The 14,461-nt window shown below is 42.2% G+C and overlaps 1 protein-coding gene across 1 annotated transcript in view; it reads left to right on the top strand.

Annotated features, from left to right (window-relative positions):
• The first annotated feature begins 1,436 nt into the window (after positions 1–1,436).
• Positions 1,437–14,461, top strand: part of MPPED1 (metallophosphoesterase domain containing 1) — a 46,574-nt gene continuing 33,549 nt past the window's right edge. Inside the window, exons 1-2 of the mRNA XM_026841061.1 lie at positions 1,437–1,695; positions 6,603–6,784. Of these exons, the coding sequence (XP_026696862.1) occupies positions 1,544–1,695; positions 6,603–6,784 (334 nt within the window). The 5' untranslated portion in view covers positions 1,437–1,543. The remainder of the gene's footprint in view (positions 1,696–6,602; positions 6,785–14,461) is intronic.

The following is a 14,461-nucleotide window of genomic DNA, read 5'->3' as shown; positions in this document are numbered from 1 at the left end:
AAGTTGTCATCATTTTACAGCCATTCAGCAAGTAACAAAACTGAGCTGAAGCTCTCATTTCGGTTTCCTAAGAACAAGATTTCCCAAAACAAAAATACACCACCACTTCTTGGAGCACTTAACATCTGTAGTAGTTAAGCAAAGGACTGAAGCCCAGATTTTAAAAGATGCTTAGGTGCTTGACTGCCACTAGAACTGAATTGGACCTAAGTACCTGCAAATAGCTTTAAAAATCTGAGTGACTGCGGAGACCTCCCTCATCCATCACTCCCGCAGTGGCCCCTTCAGAATGGCGGGAGGCACATCACCAAGGTCACAGAAAATACTTGCAGTCCTGCTTTCCAGAAGCTGCACGTATTAAGTGGATTGCTGCATTCTAGCAGGGCTTTTCATGAAATACATCTTCTGAAGCAGATTACTTGTATTCCCTAGAAGAAAAGAGCTCTCGCTTGCATGAAAGTAAATATTTAAGACAGACAACTTTCAAAAAGGATGCAAAATTATACTGTAAAAATACCCACCTTTATAGCTTATAATCCATTTTTTATTAAAACTGGGAAATAAAAGTAAAATTCACATTTAAATTACTTTCTGCTGTTTCTAGGGGATACTATCTGCATTCCAGTTGGTTTCACTTTGCGGTTCCTTTACCCATTTTCCGTGCTGCTGTTCTAGACTTGCATAATCTTCAGGGAAAAATGTATTCCCAAACATAAAGCCTGTATGGATTTTACTTTTTTTTTTAAATATTTAATAACATTTAACTGTGTGTTAGCCTTTGAATCCGTTCCTTTTCCAGTCCGTGCAGACTGTTGGGCAGGTGCTGACAGAGGAAGATGTGTTTGAGGGGGGAGCCCTCCCTCTGGGTCAGGGGTTCCTGCAGGGATGCTGTGAAACCAGGGGCAAGTGCCCACGGGGCGTTTGCTCTCTTCCTCGGGATGTAAAGAACAACGACTTGCAATGCTTCCCGGCGATCAGTGGCGCAGACTTTCTGATGCATTGCTTAAACTGATCCTTGTTTAATTAACTCCCGTTTTAGCCGTGCACAGCCCTGTGCTGGGTTTCAGGTTTGGTGGGGTTTTTCTGAAGGAGGATGGGGAATAAACATTCAGCAGTGCAATAAAAGACAGTAAATAATTGTGTTGGAAGAAACATTATTGTTTGACGTGCCATTCTGAATGACTGCCTTGTCTTTTAGATGTGTATTAAATGTCTGAAATATTTGAGCAAGTTGCCCCTGTGCTTCTAAAGAAAGTTTACTTGCACTCCCTTCTTCCCGCCCCCGGCCAGAGGTGAGTCGGAGGTTTGTGCTGAGTTCCGGGCGGTGCATCCTCGTCCCTCCATGTCCCCCCTTCCTCCTCACCTCCTACTCAGTACGGCCAATTCCGGACCGTCCAACACTTACACTCCGTCTCCTCCATCTGCTTCTAGGTTTGTCGAAGGGCGCGTGCTGGGCGGGTGAGGAGATGCCCTGGTGTCCCCCCGTGGACGCGGGCAGCTAGCAGCCATGGTCGCCTGAGGCCGCCCCGCGCCCCGGTGCACGATGGCCTTCGCCCAGTCACACATCATGGCAGCGCGGAGGCACCAGCACAGCCGGCTCATCATCGAGGTGGATGAGTACAGCTCCAACCCCACCCAGGCTTTCACCTTCTACAACATCAACCAGGGACGATTTCAGCCCCCACATGTGCAAATGTAAGTGTTAGTTTTGTTATTGCTCTAGCACAGCCTTCTGAATTGTTACTGTCTGATGGACCAGTCAGAAAGAATTCAAAGAACTCTGTTTTGCTGCCTTTCTAGTAATAATAATTACTATAATGATACAAAATCAGGCCATTTGGAAGGTGTAAGTACTTTGTTAAAGGGTGGGAGAAAGATCACTCCACTGGCGTAACTTTTCCACATAATCCTGGCATAATAAGAGAAATAAACAACAAGCAGTGGTAATAAAATAAGAGATGCTAGGAGGATGATACTTTCTGCAATCTTCATAATGTTTGTTTGCATTGTGCTCTTGCTTATTGATGTAAATAGCTGCTGAAAATACCAAGCCTGTATCTGTACAACACACATACTGTTTGGTTAGCTCTAATATTGCAGCTGCATTCAAGGGAAGAATCACATCAATAAATAAAATAGTGTGGGTACCCATCCGACAACTTACGTTCATACTGATGTGCCGAAGATGCCAAGTGCTTAAAGAGTAATTAAAATAATGTGTTTGTTTCTGACTTCTTATATAATGACAACATCAGTAAAATGAACTACTCTAAATGATTTACTTGTAATGTAAAGTGGAGAATTATAATTACAAAATGAAACCTGCCATAAAGTTTAAAGCCAGAAGGAAGAGCAAAACAGTAAAGCTATTACAAATAAATTAAGTATAAAATTCTACTGTAAAATATTTTTATAGGGAATAAAAATGTCTCAACCATTTTATTGTGTTTATTAAAGAGAGAAGCAGCCTTATCTTCAGATTGGAAGGCTGTTTTTCATTTTTTTAGGGGAAACTTTTTTTCCTTTAGGAAGACTGAATAAATGATCACCTCATTCACATTTTTGGTGTTTAATATGATCTATTAATTTACAAACACAGGCCCTGATTTCTGCAGTTAAAAAACTCGGCAGTTAGACTCATTGAATGCTATGTGTCTGTTTAATGAATGCTTATGTACATTCTTTGGCATAAATTAGATAATATATTACAAAAATCTGAAGACTAACATAGATACCAGGGGGGTGAGCAAGCACTCAGTTTTTGGGGGCAGTGTATTAGCTTATGGTCTGTGTTGAGGTATTTTAGGTACTGCTGAAATGCAAACAGTAAAATGAATTGAGTGTTAGCGCTGGGAAACATCTTTTGTTTATAGAGCTGGCAAATGGTAGCAAAAGTACAAACAAACAAATGTGGGTTCAGAAATACTTTTGCAAAGGAGAATGCCAAATGCAGGTTGCTTTATTTGTCAAGGCTTAGCTATTCTTTGTGAATATTCAGACAGTTCCTGGGCGCTAATGAATTTGTTCACTGATCTTAAAAGCTGAATGTTTTGTACTGGGCTGAAAATAAGTTATTTATTAGTACCCACCTGGTACTCAACAAGATGCTGTTTAAACTTCTAACCAGTACCAAATCATAGTACTGGAGGGCTTAGACAATCAACTGCATGATAGAAGTTCAGCACCTAAGCAAGTAGTTGAAAATCATCTGTCCTTAGAAAATGGTTCCTTAGAAGAGTTTAGCAGTCTCTCATGAATGATTAATACTATTGAAGAAGCTTGTGCAAAGAGAAAAACCAGCTAAATCAATTGAAACATTTACCACAATCTGACCTACTCTTTCTCTTGGTCCAGAAATTATAAATAATGTTTCTGAATACCAACAGGATTGCTTTTGCTTCCTACCAATGAATAGAACAGTAACAAAGAAAGGAGAAGTAGACATAAAAAGTGTAACAAAAGCACCTTTTATTCAGATGATTGTTACGGGTGAAATCTTAGCTCTGCTCAGTCCGTGCAGTTTTGTCGTTGACTTCAGGGCGGTGAGGACTTGGCCACGTCTTTGTGTGTTGTTCAGAATACCTGGATTAGTGATGCTGCAGCAATCAGCAACAGACTTCACAGAGACCTGTTAACACCCGAACTCACAGTAAACCAACCACAGAGGGGGTTTGTGCTCCTGTTCCTCTGAATTCAGTCCTGCAGCTCTTCCTTGGTCCTCTGGGCAGTTTTATGTTTCTTGCTTCACTTTTTAGCACCCGTAACATGCTGACAGCCCCTTCCTAGCCCCGTCTTAGTCTGTCATCCCTGTACTTGTGATATGGTCGGGTTGCCACTGACAGGAAGGGTGGGAAATTCTGCCAGTGTTTCCAAGTCCATCAGCCATTTCTGGAAAGTTCCTGCCTTGCTCCTTTGTGAAACCACTGAAATCTAGTGCATCAGCTAACCTCTGGCAGCGTTTTTGCTTTGAGATATTTTTTAACCTTGCTTTTCAATTTATCTGCAAGTTTTCATACTGGTTTAAAGAAAAACAAAAGCATTTGCACAAAAATAATCAGCAGATCTTTATTCCTCTGCTCACGCTGCAAGCAGTGCATTGGGTGTTGGTGTGACAGCTGCTGTGGGAATGTGTTACACAAGAATATGGGGATTGAGCCTTCAGAAATTATTTCCAGTAATACAACTTTGATGCATTTGTGAAACCTGACATATGTTTTTACCTATATACGGCCTCAGTGTGTGCATATCACTTCAGTGTGAAAAATCTGCATCTCATTTATTTGTGGAGGGCTTTTTTTTTTTTAATATTGATTCCTTTTTCCCCATGAAAATTCTCTGGCCCGTTGCACAGGATTTCAAAGTTACACATACCTCAGCAACCAGGAGAATGCTGTCCACATCTTCCCCGTCCCCATCCAAACTATAAGAGAAAGCATGTGTATTATGTGCTGCATGGGTTGCCATGGTAAGTCTGTTGTTTCTTCCATTCAGCTTCAGAGGAGCAGCATGTGAAACGCATGCTGCTTCCCGACACCCAGCTCGCTGCTGTGCTGGGCTTCGGAAGGTTTCGTAAGGTTTCGGAAGGGGAAGAAGCACCTGCTTAAGGCTGCCCCCCGTGAGGAGCCCGCAGTGGTACTTTAGAGCAGTCCATGTCCTGCTGTTGTGCCAGGGTGGAACACAGGATTTAAAGCGGGTTTACTAGTGACCTGTGACTCGCTTTGGGAAGAGCTGGGCCAGGAAAGCAGCAGTCAGAAATTTGTTTACTGAACTGATGCTTAATCTTTTGAGCTGGAGCGGCTGCAGTGATGACCAGGGTCAGCTCCTTGTCGTTCTTACCCGCCCATCCCGGTTCGTTTTGCGGGGAGCCCCATGAACCGGGGGCATTGCCCCTCAGGCACCCCGTGCCTCGCCGAGCGAACCCCCGTGGGGGTCCCCTGCAAAACCGGGGGGCTGCGACCCCCCGCCCTCAGTGCCCCGTCTCGGCCCCTGCAGCCCCGAGGGCCTGCGCTCCGGGGCAGCCCGGTTTCACGCTTCCAGGGGGTGTCGCTTCGGGCATGGTTTGGTCCCGGCCGGTGTTACCCCTTACCGCACACGTGGTTCCTGTCTGCTCAAACACGGGAACCTCAGACAGACGACCACAAGGTACTTGTACTAAAAGGCCGTTTCTCTGCTACTGCTGTGAAAACCCAACATTCTCCTTCCTAGAAAGCTACAGGAAAGACAGGTACAAAAGAATTTGTTCATACTCTACTTTTATAGTTATATTGTGGAAAATGCTAAGAACTTTTCCTAGATTTAAGAAGATTTGAGTGTGTTAGATTTATTTCTCACTCTCACTGGTCTTGCACAGTTGTCAAAACCACCTCAGTTTACCCACCTATAAATTTCATAGAATGACTTAAAGATGGTGTGATTAAAGATTATGATCTTACATCTTTCAAGCTATAAAATGCCTTTTGAAAATTTACCCAGTAAACAGGGGTGGTATTATTAACAGCAAGGATCTCTGACTTTGTGTCTGAGTTTATTATGTAAAAGTAAGCTCCTGAATTGAAGCACGACCAGCAAGGGATAGGAATATGTATGACATACTGCAGCAGTGAACAAAGCTAATTTTATTTGTCCTTTCAAAATAAATGTTTTAAAAGTAAAGTAATTCGTAACAATTCTGTATATCTCTCTGGTTTCTAGTGACATAAACATAACTCTTGCATCTCTGGCTTTTTGATTTTATTCCACCAGAATTCCCTAACTGGAATAGTAGATGGGCTGTAGCTGCATACAGATATATTTGCTTCTATGTAATTGTAACAAAATATGGATTGAGGGTAAAAAGACCAAGTTGAAAATAAGTACTCCTCATATAGCAGAGAGGTGTTCTCGGCTTTCCTCTTCTAAATCATAAATAAGTCTCATCAAACTGGGTCAGAGCTTTTCCTCAGTTTCGAATGCTGCGATTGGGCTCCGAACAATGCAGCCTCACCCCTCACAGCATCTGATTGCATTTAGTCTCATTAAGCCCAGAAAGTTGCCACATTTGTCCTGACAATAGTCCGGCTTGAACGTCCGTTTACAGCTGTTGTCAGGAGAGTTCTTATCTTTGCGTTAGCACACTGAAACGTATCTCCAAAATGTGTTAATTAAATTTGCTGGCATTATATAACTTGCAGAAAAAAAAGTTATAATTAGAAAAAAATGCATTTAAATGTATTTGCGTATCTAAAATAGATCTTCTCCCTGTGTACTGTGTAATCATATTTAAACAATGAAACGGGATAGTACTACTCCTTTGAAACTGGCAATGCCTTTGATTTATTTGTAAGTATTTGTTTCAGAGTTACTGCCATAGTTCAGTCTCTTTTCCTTAATCTCTTTAAATTAATCCATCTACCCAACAAATACTGAAAATGTTGTGATGTGAACATCAAGAATTTTTACACCTCCCATTAGTGTTAGGTCTGTTTTAATAAATCCCTTCCATCAGACAGATCCAGAAGTCTGTAATCTTTTGTAAAGGTAAAAAAAATAGTATTAGAATTGCAAAGTAGACACTAAGAAGTACACAAGTACTTTATAACCTTGTTATGGTGCATTTCCTACAGGGTTGATCCGGTGCCCCATGATGCTCCCAAACCTCCAGGATATACACGATTTGTCTGTATTTCTGATACTCACTCAAGAACTGATCCCATCCAAATGCCATATGGAGATGTGTTAATACATGCTGGTGATTTTACTGAGCTGGGACTTCCTAGTGAAGTAAAAAAATTCAACGAGTGGCTAGGTAGGTATTGAATTCTGTGTGGATTTGAAAGTACATTTGTTTACTGATTGTATCTGCCCCTTCTGCCTCCCAGTAAAAACCATCATGCACTCAGAAATGATGAATATTAATTTGACTTTTAAATTTGAATGGCAGTGAGCAGGAATCAGATTTTTTTTTCTTTTTTTTTTTTTTTAACAAATATTTTTGCATTTTTCCAACTGAGCAAATAAGATTTGTGAGACTATTCATCTGTTCTGCCTTCACACCCTCAAGTGTACATTAAGCAACTTCTTGGTGTTAGCAACAATTTAAGTCAGTAGGCCTTTAATGATTTACATAAACCCCCTTACATACATTGTTATGGCTTTGCTTCCTCACAAAAAAAAAAAGTTGTTGTGACTGAAAACATTTGTCTGTTTAACCCTGGAGGCTCATAGTTTTTTTTAATCCGAGGCTCAGCTGCACCACAGTGATGAATTCCAAACAAAGCAAACCGTGTGCCTGTGGTTGCTGTCTTGGATGTAGCAGACCAGATGTAGATGCCTTCTGTAGGCAACTGTTGGCATTGGTAACTGAAATTCTGTTCCACTGGGCAAGAGAGTGGTGATTTACATGTGCTTCTGCAATGTTTTGTATATGCAAAAAAAAAATGACAGTGAAAATTGGAAAGCGTACACTGTATCCAGACAAAAACCCCGATCCGTATTGTTCCTGCAGCAGTGCGGGTACCTTAATTTAGAATAAAAATGGATTCTGGATGCTGATACTTCATTATCCAAAGAAAAAAGCTGAGAGGAAATGAAGGAGTTGGAGAGAGGAAGGACACAGCTTAAGGGTAATGGATTTCAGTTTTTAGGTTGATTTTCTTTCCTGTAGTTGACATTTTTGCATTTTTCCTGTCTTTTTTGCTACATATTGCAGCATTCCACACTAGGAAGGCACAAAGCAGACAGATGCATGTAGGCTGAGATGGAATATGTAAAAAAAAAAAAAAAAAAAAAAAAAGCCAGGACTTTACAATTTAAACAAATATTTACGAGCAAATAATTATGATCAAGGATGAGAAATATTTATTTGTGCTTGGGAACGCAATAATATGCTCCCCATGGAACAGTGACATTGTTCTGTGAGTATTAAGGTAGGGACAGCTTGTGGAAATACCCCCCTGATAGAATGCCCTCACCTCTCTGGACCCAAATGGCACAGGTTGGGTCTGAAAAAGGAAGCAAATTTTAATCCTGTTTTGTAGTTCTACCATGCATGATAATAATACACTGGAAATAGCCTGTGAAGATTATACAAACCATATGGTCATCCCCTCTAAATAATACCCATTTTATTTATCTGCTGGTGTGGGAAGAGAAGTGCTTTGGGATGTTGCTAGCGAGCAGGGAGGGGGCTACACACATCACTTGCTGCCCGGTTTTGGTCTCCCCAGTTCTCCATCTGCCTCCCTCTCACAGCTGCACCGGGTTCTGAAGGGGTCCTTAAGCTGAAATCCTCTCAGTATGGTAGGGAGGTCTCCCAAGGCATTTCTGTGATGGTCTCTTCATTATTTTTATTCCAAACGAAGGCTTAATTTTCTGACTTCTCAGGCATGTTTCCAATTTCATGGTAGCGTGTGGTTTAGGAAAAGATGATCTTGGTGGTTTAAGCTACGTTTTTGCAAGAGCATCTTTGAGATACGCAAATTTATCAAGTTAAAGATTATTATTTTTTTTAAAGTTTATTGGCAATTTGAAAAAAAGGAAAATCCAACTTTTTAATGCATTCTGGAAAATCAAATAGAAAACCAATATGGCATTGCTACCTGGGTTTCATTCAGCTGTCATTTGAAGTTTTGTTCCAGTTTGAAATGGTAATCTTCTTTTTAAGTTACAATCAGATTTCAAAATGGAACTTTTAGCTTTTTTTTGAAAGGTTTCTTTTTTGTTTAAATGAACAATTTATCAACTCTCGAGTATCTTGAGTGTCTGTAAAATCTATAGGAAGTGGTAGGATGGTTCTTTGAAGAGAAGAAATTTCAGGTTGTTGCTGGCTGCCTGTTGTGTTGTGAAGGGGACCAGCTTCCCAGTTTGGGTGTTTCTAGACAGCTGCTTCTGGTACCTGCCATGACTTTGCAACTCCCACAGATTACCCAAAGTTCTGCTTCTTCCTCAGCTTAACATTTCGCTAGTTTCTTGAGAGAGTAATTGACAGGCTCTGGCATGGACTTCGACCTCCACCGCCGCTCTTACCTGCTGTGCAGAACCTCCCTGCCTGGCCCTGCGTCCCGGGGCACAGGGCTCGCCTTCCCGCTTCGTGACTCTGTTCTGTGTCCAATCTCTCTCCCCTGCCATCATCAGAGTACAGCTTCGTTTGTGACTTGGAGTGAACACCAGACTGTTTGCTGCCCCTTTCTTGACCGTGACTCCCGCGGGCGGTGTCTTCGGTGCCGTGCTGGTTCCCCCTTCCAGCTCCCCGTGCCCTCTGGGGTCTGTGTTGCTCTGACCTGTCAGCCTATTTCATCTTTTCAGAGGCCCTTCAGCAAGTCCAGACTTTATCTTTCTGCTCTACATAAAATATCTGTGCCTGTCTGATGCAGAGTGTATTTTACATTAACATCATTAACTTCCATGGACCTTATGGTTATATTGAGCACATGCTCAAGTGTTGTGCTAATAGAGGCACGTTGGCTTGCTGAGTCATACCCTAAAATATGTTCTCTCTTTTTTAGGCTAACTGTATGTGGGTACACAGGAAGGCCTGTACCAGCTCTGATAATATGTCTCTCTTGCCCAGCGTCGTCTTTGCCTGTGGCTGGCAGCCAAGATGCTCTGCTTTGTCTGCCCCTTCGGCACCCAGCTTTAGACTTCTTATCCTTTGACCCCGACAGCCCTCCATTTCATTTCATGTCGTTCGTTTTAGTAATTAGTTGTTTTCTTCCAGTTTTCTTTTTCTCAAAGCCCCCTCCCCCCTTCCCAGGGAGGGATTTGAGGTTTTACTAGGGCGAGGTTGATGCCTAACTCCATGGAGGAGACAAAATGCGGGTAATAACTGGGCGTGCATATTTTCTCAGCTTTCTCTAGTAGGCAGTCCAAGGACTTCTTGAGCCACAGCATTACTTTGTGTTTAATATATAGATTTTAATTCTCTCCAGTTTTTTATTTGCCTCTATACAAATTCTGAGTGCTGGCACAATCTCGCATCAGAGTTCCACCGTGTGATGTGGATTTTGTGACGAACTTTGCTTATTGTGAACCTGTCACCTACTAGTTCCATTCGGTGTTTCCTAATACTGGAAGAGGCGAGTGAGCAGTTTCATTCTTCATTCTGCCTAAGAATTTACAGGCTCTTCCCATATCTGCCCTTTAGATATTTTTCAGGCTGGAGACTAGAAGTCCTTAAATGCCTTTGATCATTCCTGTCACTCTTTGTACCTCGTTGTTCTCTATCCTTTCGAAAATGGTGAGACCAGAACCACACATGATCTGAGTACACCACAGGTTTATCCCCTGGCATAATCAAATTTCCTAGTTTGTTCTCGTTTCCTTTCTAGTATTGTGGATTATTCTGTTTTCATTTTTGACTGTGACTGAACAATGAGATGGCATTTTCATAAAATCATTTATTATAACTATGAACTCTTTCCTGAATGGTAATGTCTAGTTCAGAACCCATCAGTGTGTATCTATAGTGGGTATATTTTTCTTCAGTACTTGAATTATTCTGCATAAATTTATATTCAGGTTCATCTGTCCTCTTATTGCCCAGTCATGCAGTATCATAATGTTCTTTTGCAAGTCACATTTCTATTTTGCTACCCTTATTCAGGGTACCTTAGAAAAAGAAGAGAAAAAGGGATGGATACTCAGTTTCCAAAGCTTGCCAGTGGTGCCACACTGTCCATTTCCTTCTATTCTTTTCCTGAATTGACCTTTCTCCTGTTCTTATGTTTCATCTTTTTGTTTTTTTACCTAGTTTCTTCTCTGACTGTATTTTTCTTCCAAATTTGAAAATCCAGTTTTGGAGAATCGGGAAAATCAAAGTACAAAGTACGTATTCTGGAAAGCCGTGAGGCCAGTGAAACGTTCTAATGCCATTGCAAGGATGCCTGGTATGACAGCTTTGAACCTATGCTAATTTTCCAGTACATCCAGGAGATTTTAATGACATCACTTGAAAGAGCTGAAAATAATTCAGGGGAATTGTTTCTAGATACATGGGCCTGTGGGAGCGGGTCCGGGGGAGGCCACGGACGCAATCAGAGGGCTGGAACCCCTCTGCTGTGAGGAGAGGCTGGGAGCCGTGGGGTGTGAGCCTGGAGAAGAGCAGGCTCTGGGGAGACCTTCCCGTGGCCTTGCAGTGTGTACAGGTGGCTGGTAGGAAAGATGAAGACTTTTTACCAGGCCTGTAGTGACAGGTCACGGGAGAGCAGTTTTAAACTGCAAGAGGGTAGATCTAGGTTGGGTTTAAGGAAATAATTATTTACAGCGAGGGTGGCGAGACGCTGGAGCAGGTTGCCCAGAGAGGTTGTGGTTGTCCCATCACTGAAATGCTCAAAGTCAGGTTGGGTGGGGCTTTGAGCAACCTGGTCTTGTAAAAAATGTCCCTGCCCCTGGCAGGGGGCTCAGACTAGACGAGCCTCTGAAGGTCCCTTCCAACCCAAAGTATTCGATGATTCCGGGTAATCGAGGCTGGATAAGGTAGATTATATCATAAGGTATATCTGGCTTACTAGGTACTGTAGCTATCCTTGTCCTCAGCTTTTTAATTCTTTCTGGTTTTGTTATGTGTTCCCTACCTGCATATAAATCAGATGTGTAGGACAAAGACCCGTGTCCTGCTTTAGAGCATTCATCAGGTAATGACTTCCAAAACCATCTCTATTTTTTATCTCCTATATTGTTGGCACTGGAAATTTCCTGCTTGGCTCAGTTGCTCTTGTAATTCCCTTTGCTCAAGTCTGTAGTGTCATTTCCAAGTTGTGCATGCTCCAGGACCCACTGTCACTTCAGCTTGCGGGTTACTTTCCTGGAAATTTAACTAAATAGCTGATTTGTGATAGGAACTGCAACCCATACTTCCATATTCTGTCTTGAGAGTTATCTTCTGTGCATGGATTGGAAAGGTTACTTAAGCTAACACATTTTATAATACCTGTTGTTTCAGTGTGGTTGCTTCAGATTTTCCAATGTCAAAGACAGTCTTCCTAGTTGGAATTCAAGTTCAAGCTAAAGTTGAAATAAAAAAAACAGAAGGTTGCTTTGCATTGTAGTGGAAAACAATAATTAGCTCTTCAGAGCATTTTCCTGAAAATGTTAATCTTACGTGCATGTCATACACACATACAAAAAATGGATTGAATTATTTGACATGCACTTCAGAAATTGGCCTGGGCAGATTCAGCTCAAAAGATAACATTATTATTTCAGACTAAAAAGTATTTCAGAAGATTGATTCCCAGCTATAGTAACTATCACTACTAGAATCACCTGTTTCTAGTATTAGACTGTAGAACAAAATCAGCTAATTTTGGTCAAACATCATCCCTACTTTTAAGTTCTTGATAGAAAAGATCTTCAGAAAAGCCTGAAACAGTAGGCTTAGCTTTACTTTTGCTTTACTGTTCAATCTTGCAAAAACGATGGCAGTTATTTTTCTTCCTCTCTTAACAGGTATTTTATATTTTTAGGTTCAATAATACATTTAAACCAGATTAAAATTGTGTTGAAGAAGAAAGAAAATCAGCTTCAGAGCAGAAAAAGAAATTAGAATTTATAAATTGTAGTCATGCCATTTTGACCATCGGTAATTACACTATTTTTATGTTAATGTAGAAACCCCTTGAAAGAAGTATTTAAGCACTAATTATCTATTTACAAAAGAATGGCTTTGGAAATGCGGTGAAAAACACTGAGCTGTGTAAGGATTTAGAACAGATGTCATTTTTAAAAGACTGGGCATACTAAAAAAAGTGTTGGTTTATATTGCATTTCTGAAATGTGTGATGGCTCAGATCCGTCTGTACATCTGAGGCTCCGGCAGCACAGCCCAGGGAAGTGCAGCACGCCCTCCCAGTATCCCCCAGCGCCGGGGAGCTGGTGTGTCCTGAAGGCTTGTGAGCGTGACAGCGCCCGCCGGGGCTCTGGGCAATGTCCCTCCACCGGGACTGGGACCCTGGCCGGCTGTTTTCCGGGGACGCCTCCTGTGCGGTTGGTGAGAAGCTGCAGAGGCTCGAGCAGTGGTAGGTGCTACAGGACTGTTCCTTCCAAACACACATGGGCTCTGGGGGGATTTCTTGCACTTTGCACCGGTACCGAGGTGGCCTCTTCCACCGATGGAGTGCCAAGTAGCCAGACCCCAAGATTCTGAGTCCCTGGGTTGACTCGCCTAGAAGCGCCCTGTGATTTTCATGGATCTTGAGATCCCAGCCGCCCAAAATAAGCGTGCGAGTGAGAATACCCAGTCTTCTTCCCGAGTAGCACAGAAATGCGGCTGTAGGGAGGCACTGTGGCCCAGAAGTGGGGAGAGCAGCCAGGGAGCTGGGAGATCTGGGACACGATTCTGTGAAGTGTCATTGCCTCTGGCAGAGACGTCTGAAAGAGCCTGAGGAAGACAGGCAACCAAAGTCTGGTTAGTCCTCTTCAGATTTGACAGCCTCTTTGTTGTTCCCCCGTGTAAAATTGTTAAGATGATGCTTGATCCACCTACCACATGCATGTGTTGGAGGGTTAGTTATTCTCAGTGCAGCACTTGAGCACCTATTGCACAGCCCTTACACACCAACGTGGAACGTGGTGATGAGTGCCGTGCCGCTCCTGTGGTGACACGACACACGGCTCCTCCTCGTCTTCTCTTCCAGAGGACGACAGCGGGGGGACACTGAAACCACCTTTGTGGGATCTGAAGATCTAGGTAGGAATCTGTACCAGCCTGCAGAGAGATCCATGTAGGAAGTCTACAGTATTTTTAATTGCTACTTTTTAACACAGTTCCCTATCTCCTTTGCTTTCATTGTCCCCAGATACATGTTGCAAACCAAAATTAGAATATTCTAAAGGGCAGAAAAGCTCTTGCAGAAATTTATCTCCTCAGAAAGGTACATTATTTAAGACTATAACTATTCCAGGAAGTAAAAAAGAAAAATGATCTCTGAAATTAGACCCTGTGGCTCACATAGCTGGGGGTTCCCAAACCGTCGGTTGCCCAGTCCGAGGGACGGACGCAGGGAGGGTTCAGCCCGGGCAAACCTCGCAGCCGTACAGTTTTCCAGGCCTCTGTTACTGACACTAGTGGACGGGAGGCACAGACCTACATCATCTTCGGGCTTCGCTCAGCTACTCTAAGGGCCTAGTCTGCAGCATGCCTCGGGTTGGTTCTGCATAATTATAGGGTAATTAAATAAGCCAGGGTAAAAGGAAGCCACTTTTCCTGTAGAAGTAATTTTTGCCAATTATTATACCTGTGTGTGGGTGTGTATAAAACACAGTATATCAAAGAGCCTAAGTTGGATGATTATCAGATTTTTTTTTAGTTTGATTTGCCTTTATCTATATATTTTAAGAAATCCTGTTTTGCAAGTGTGAGCAGTATTGTATGTGTTTGCTGATTTAGTGTTTGATATAATTACTGCCTTTTACAATGCCAGAATGTCTAGAGCTAGCAGGTTACAGATGATTTAGGAGGGAGTGTTCATTTACAATGTTATTCCAG

The sequence above is a fragment of the Athene cunicularia genome (assembly GCF_003259725.1).
Source record: "Athene cunicularia isolate RWA chromosome 1 unlocalized genomic scaffold, athCun1 chr1_part2, whole genome shotgun sequence".
Taxonomy (NCBI): Eukaryota; Metazoa; Chordata; class Aves; order Strigiformes; family Strigidae; genus Athene; species Athene cunicularia.
Note: the sequence above shows the minus strand (reverse complement) of the source record. Positions and strands in the feature narration are given on the sequence as shown.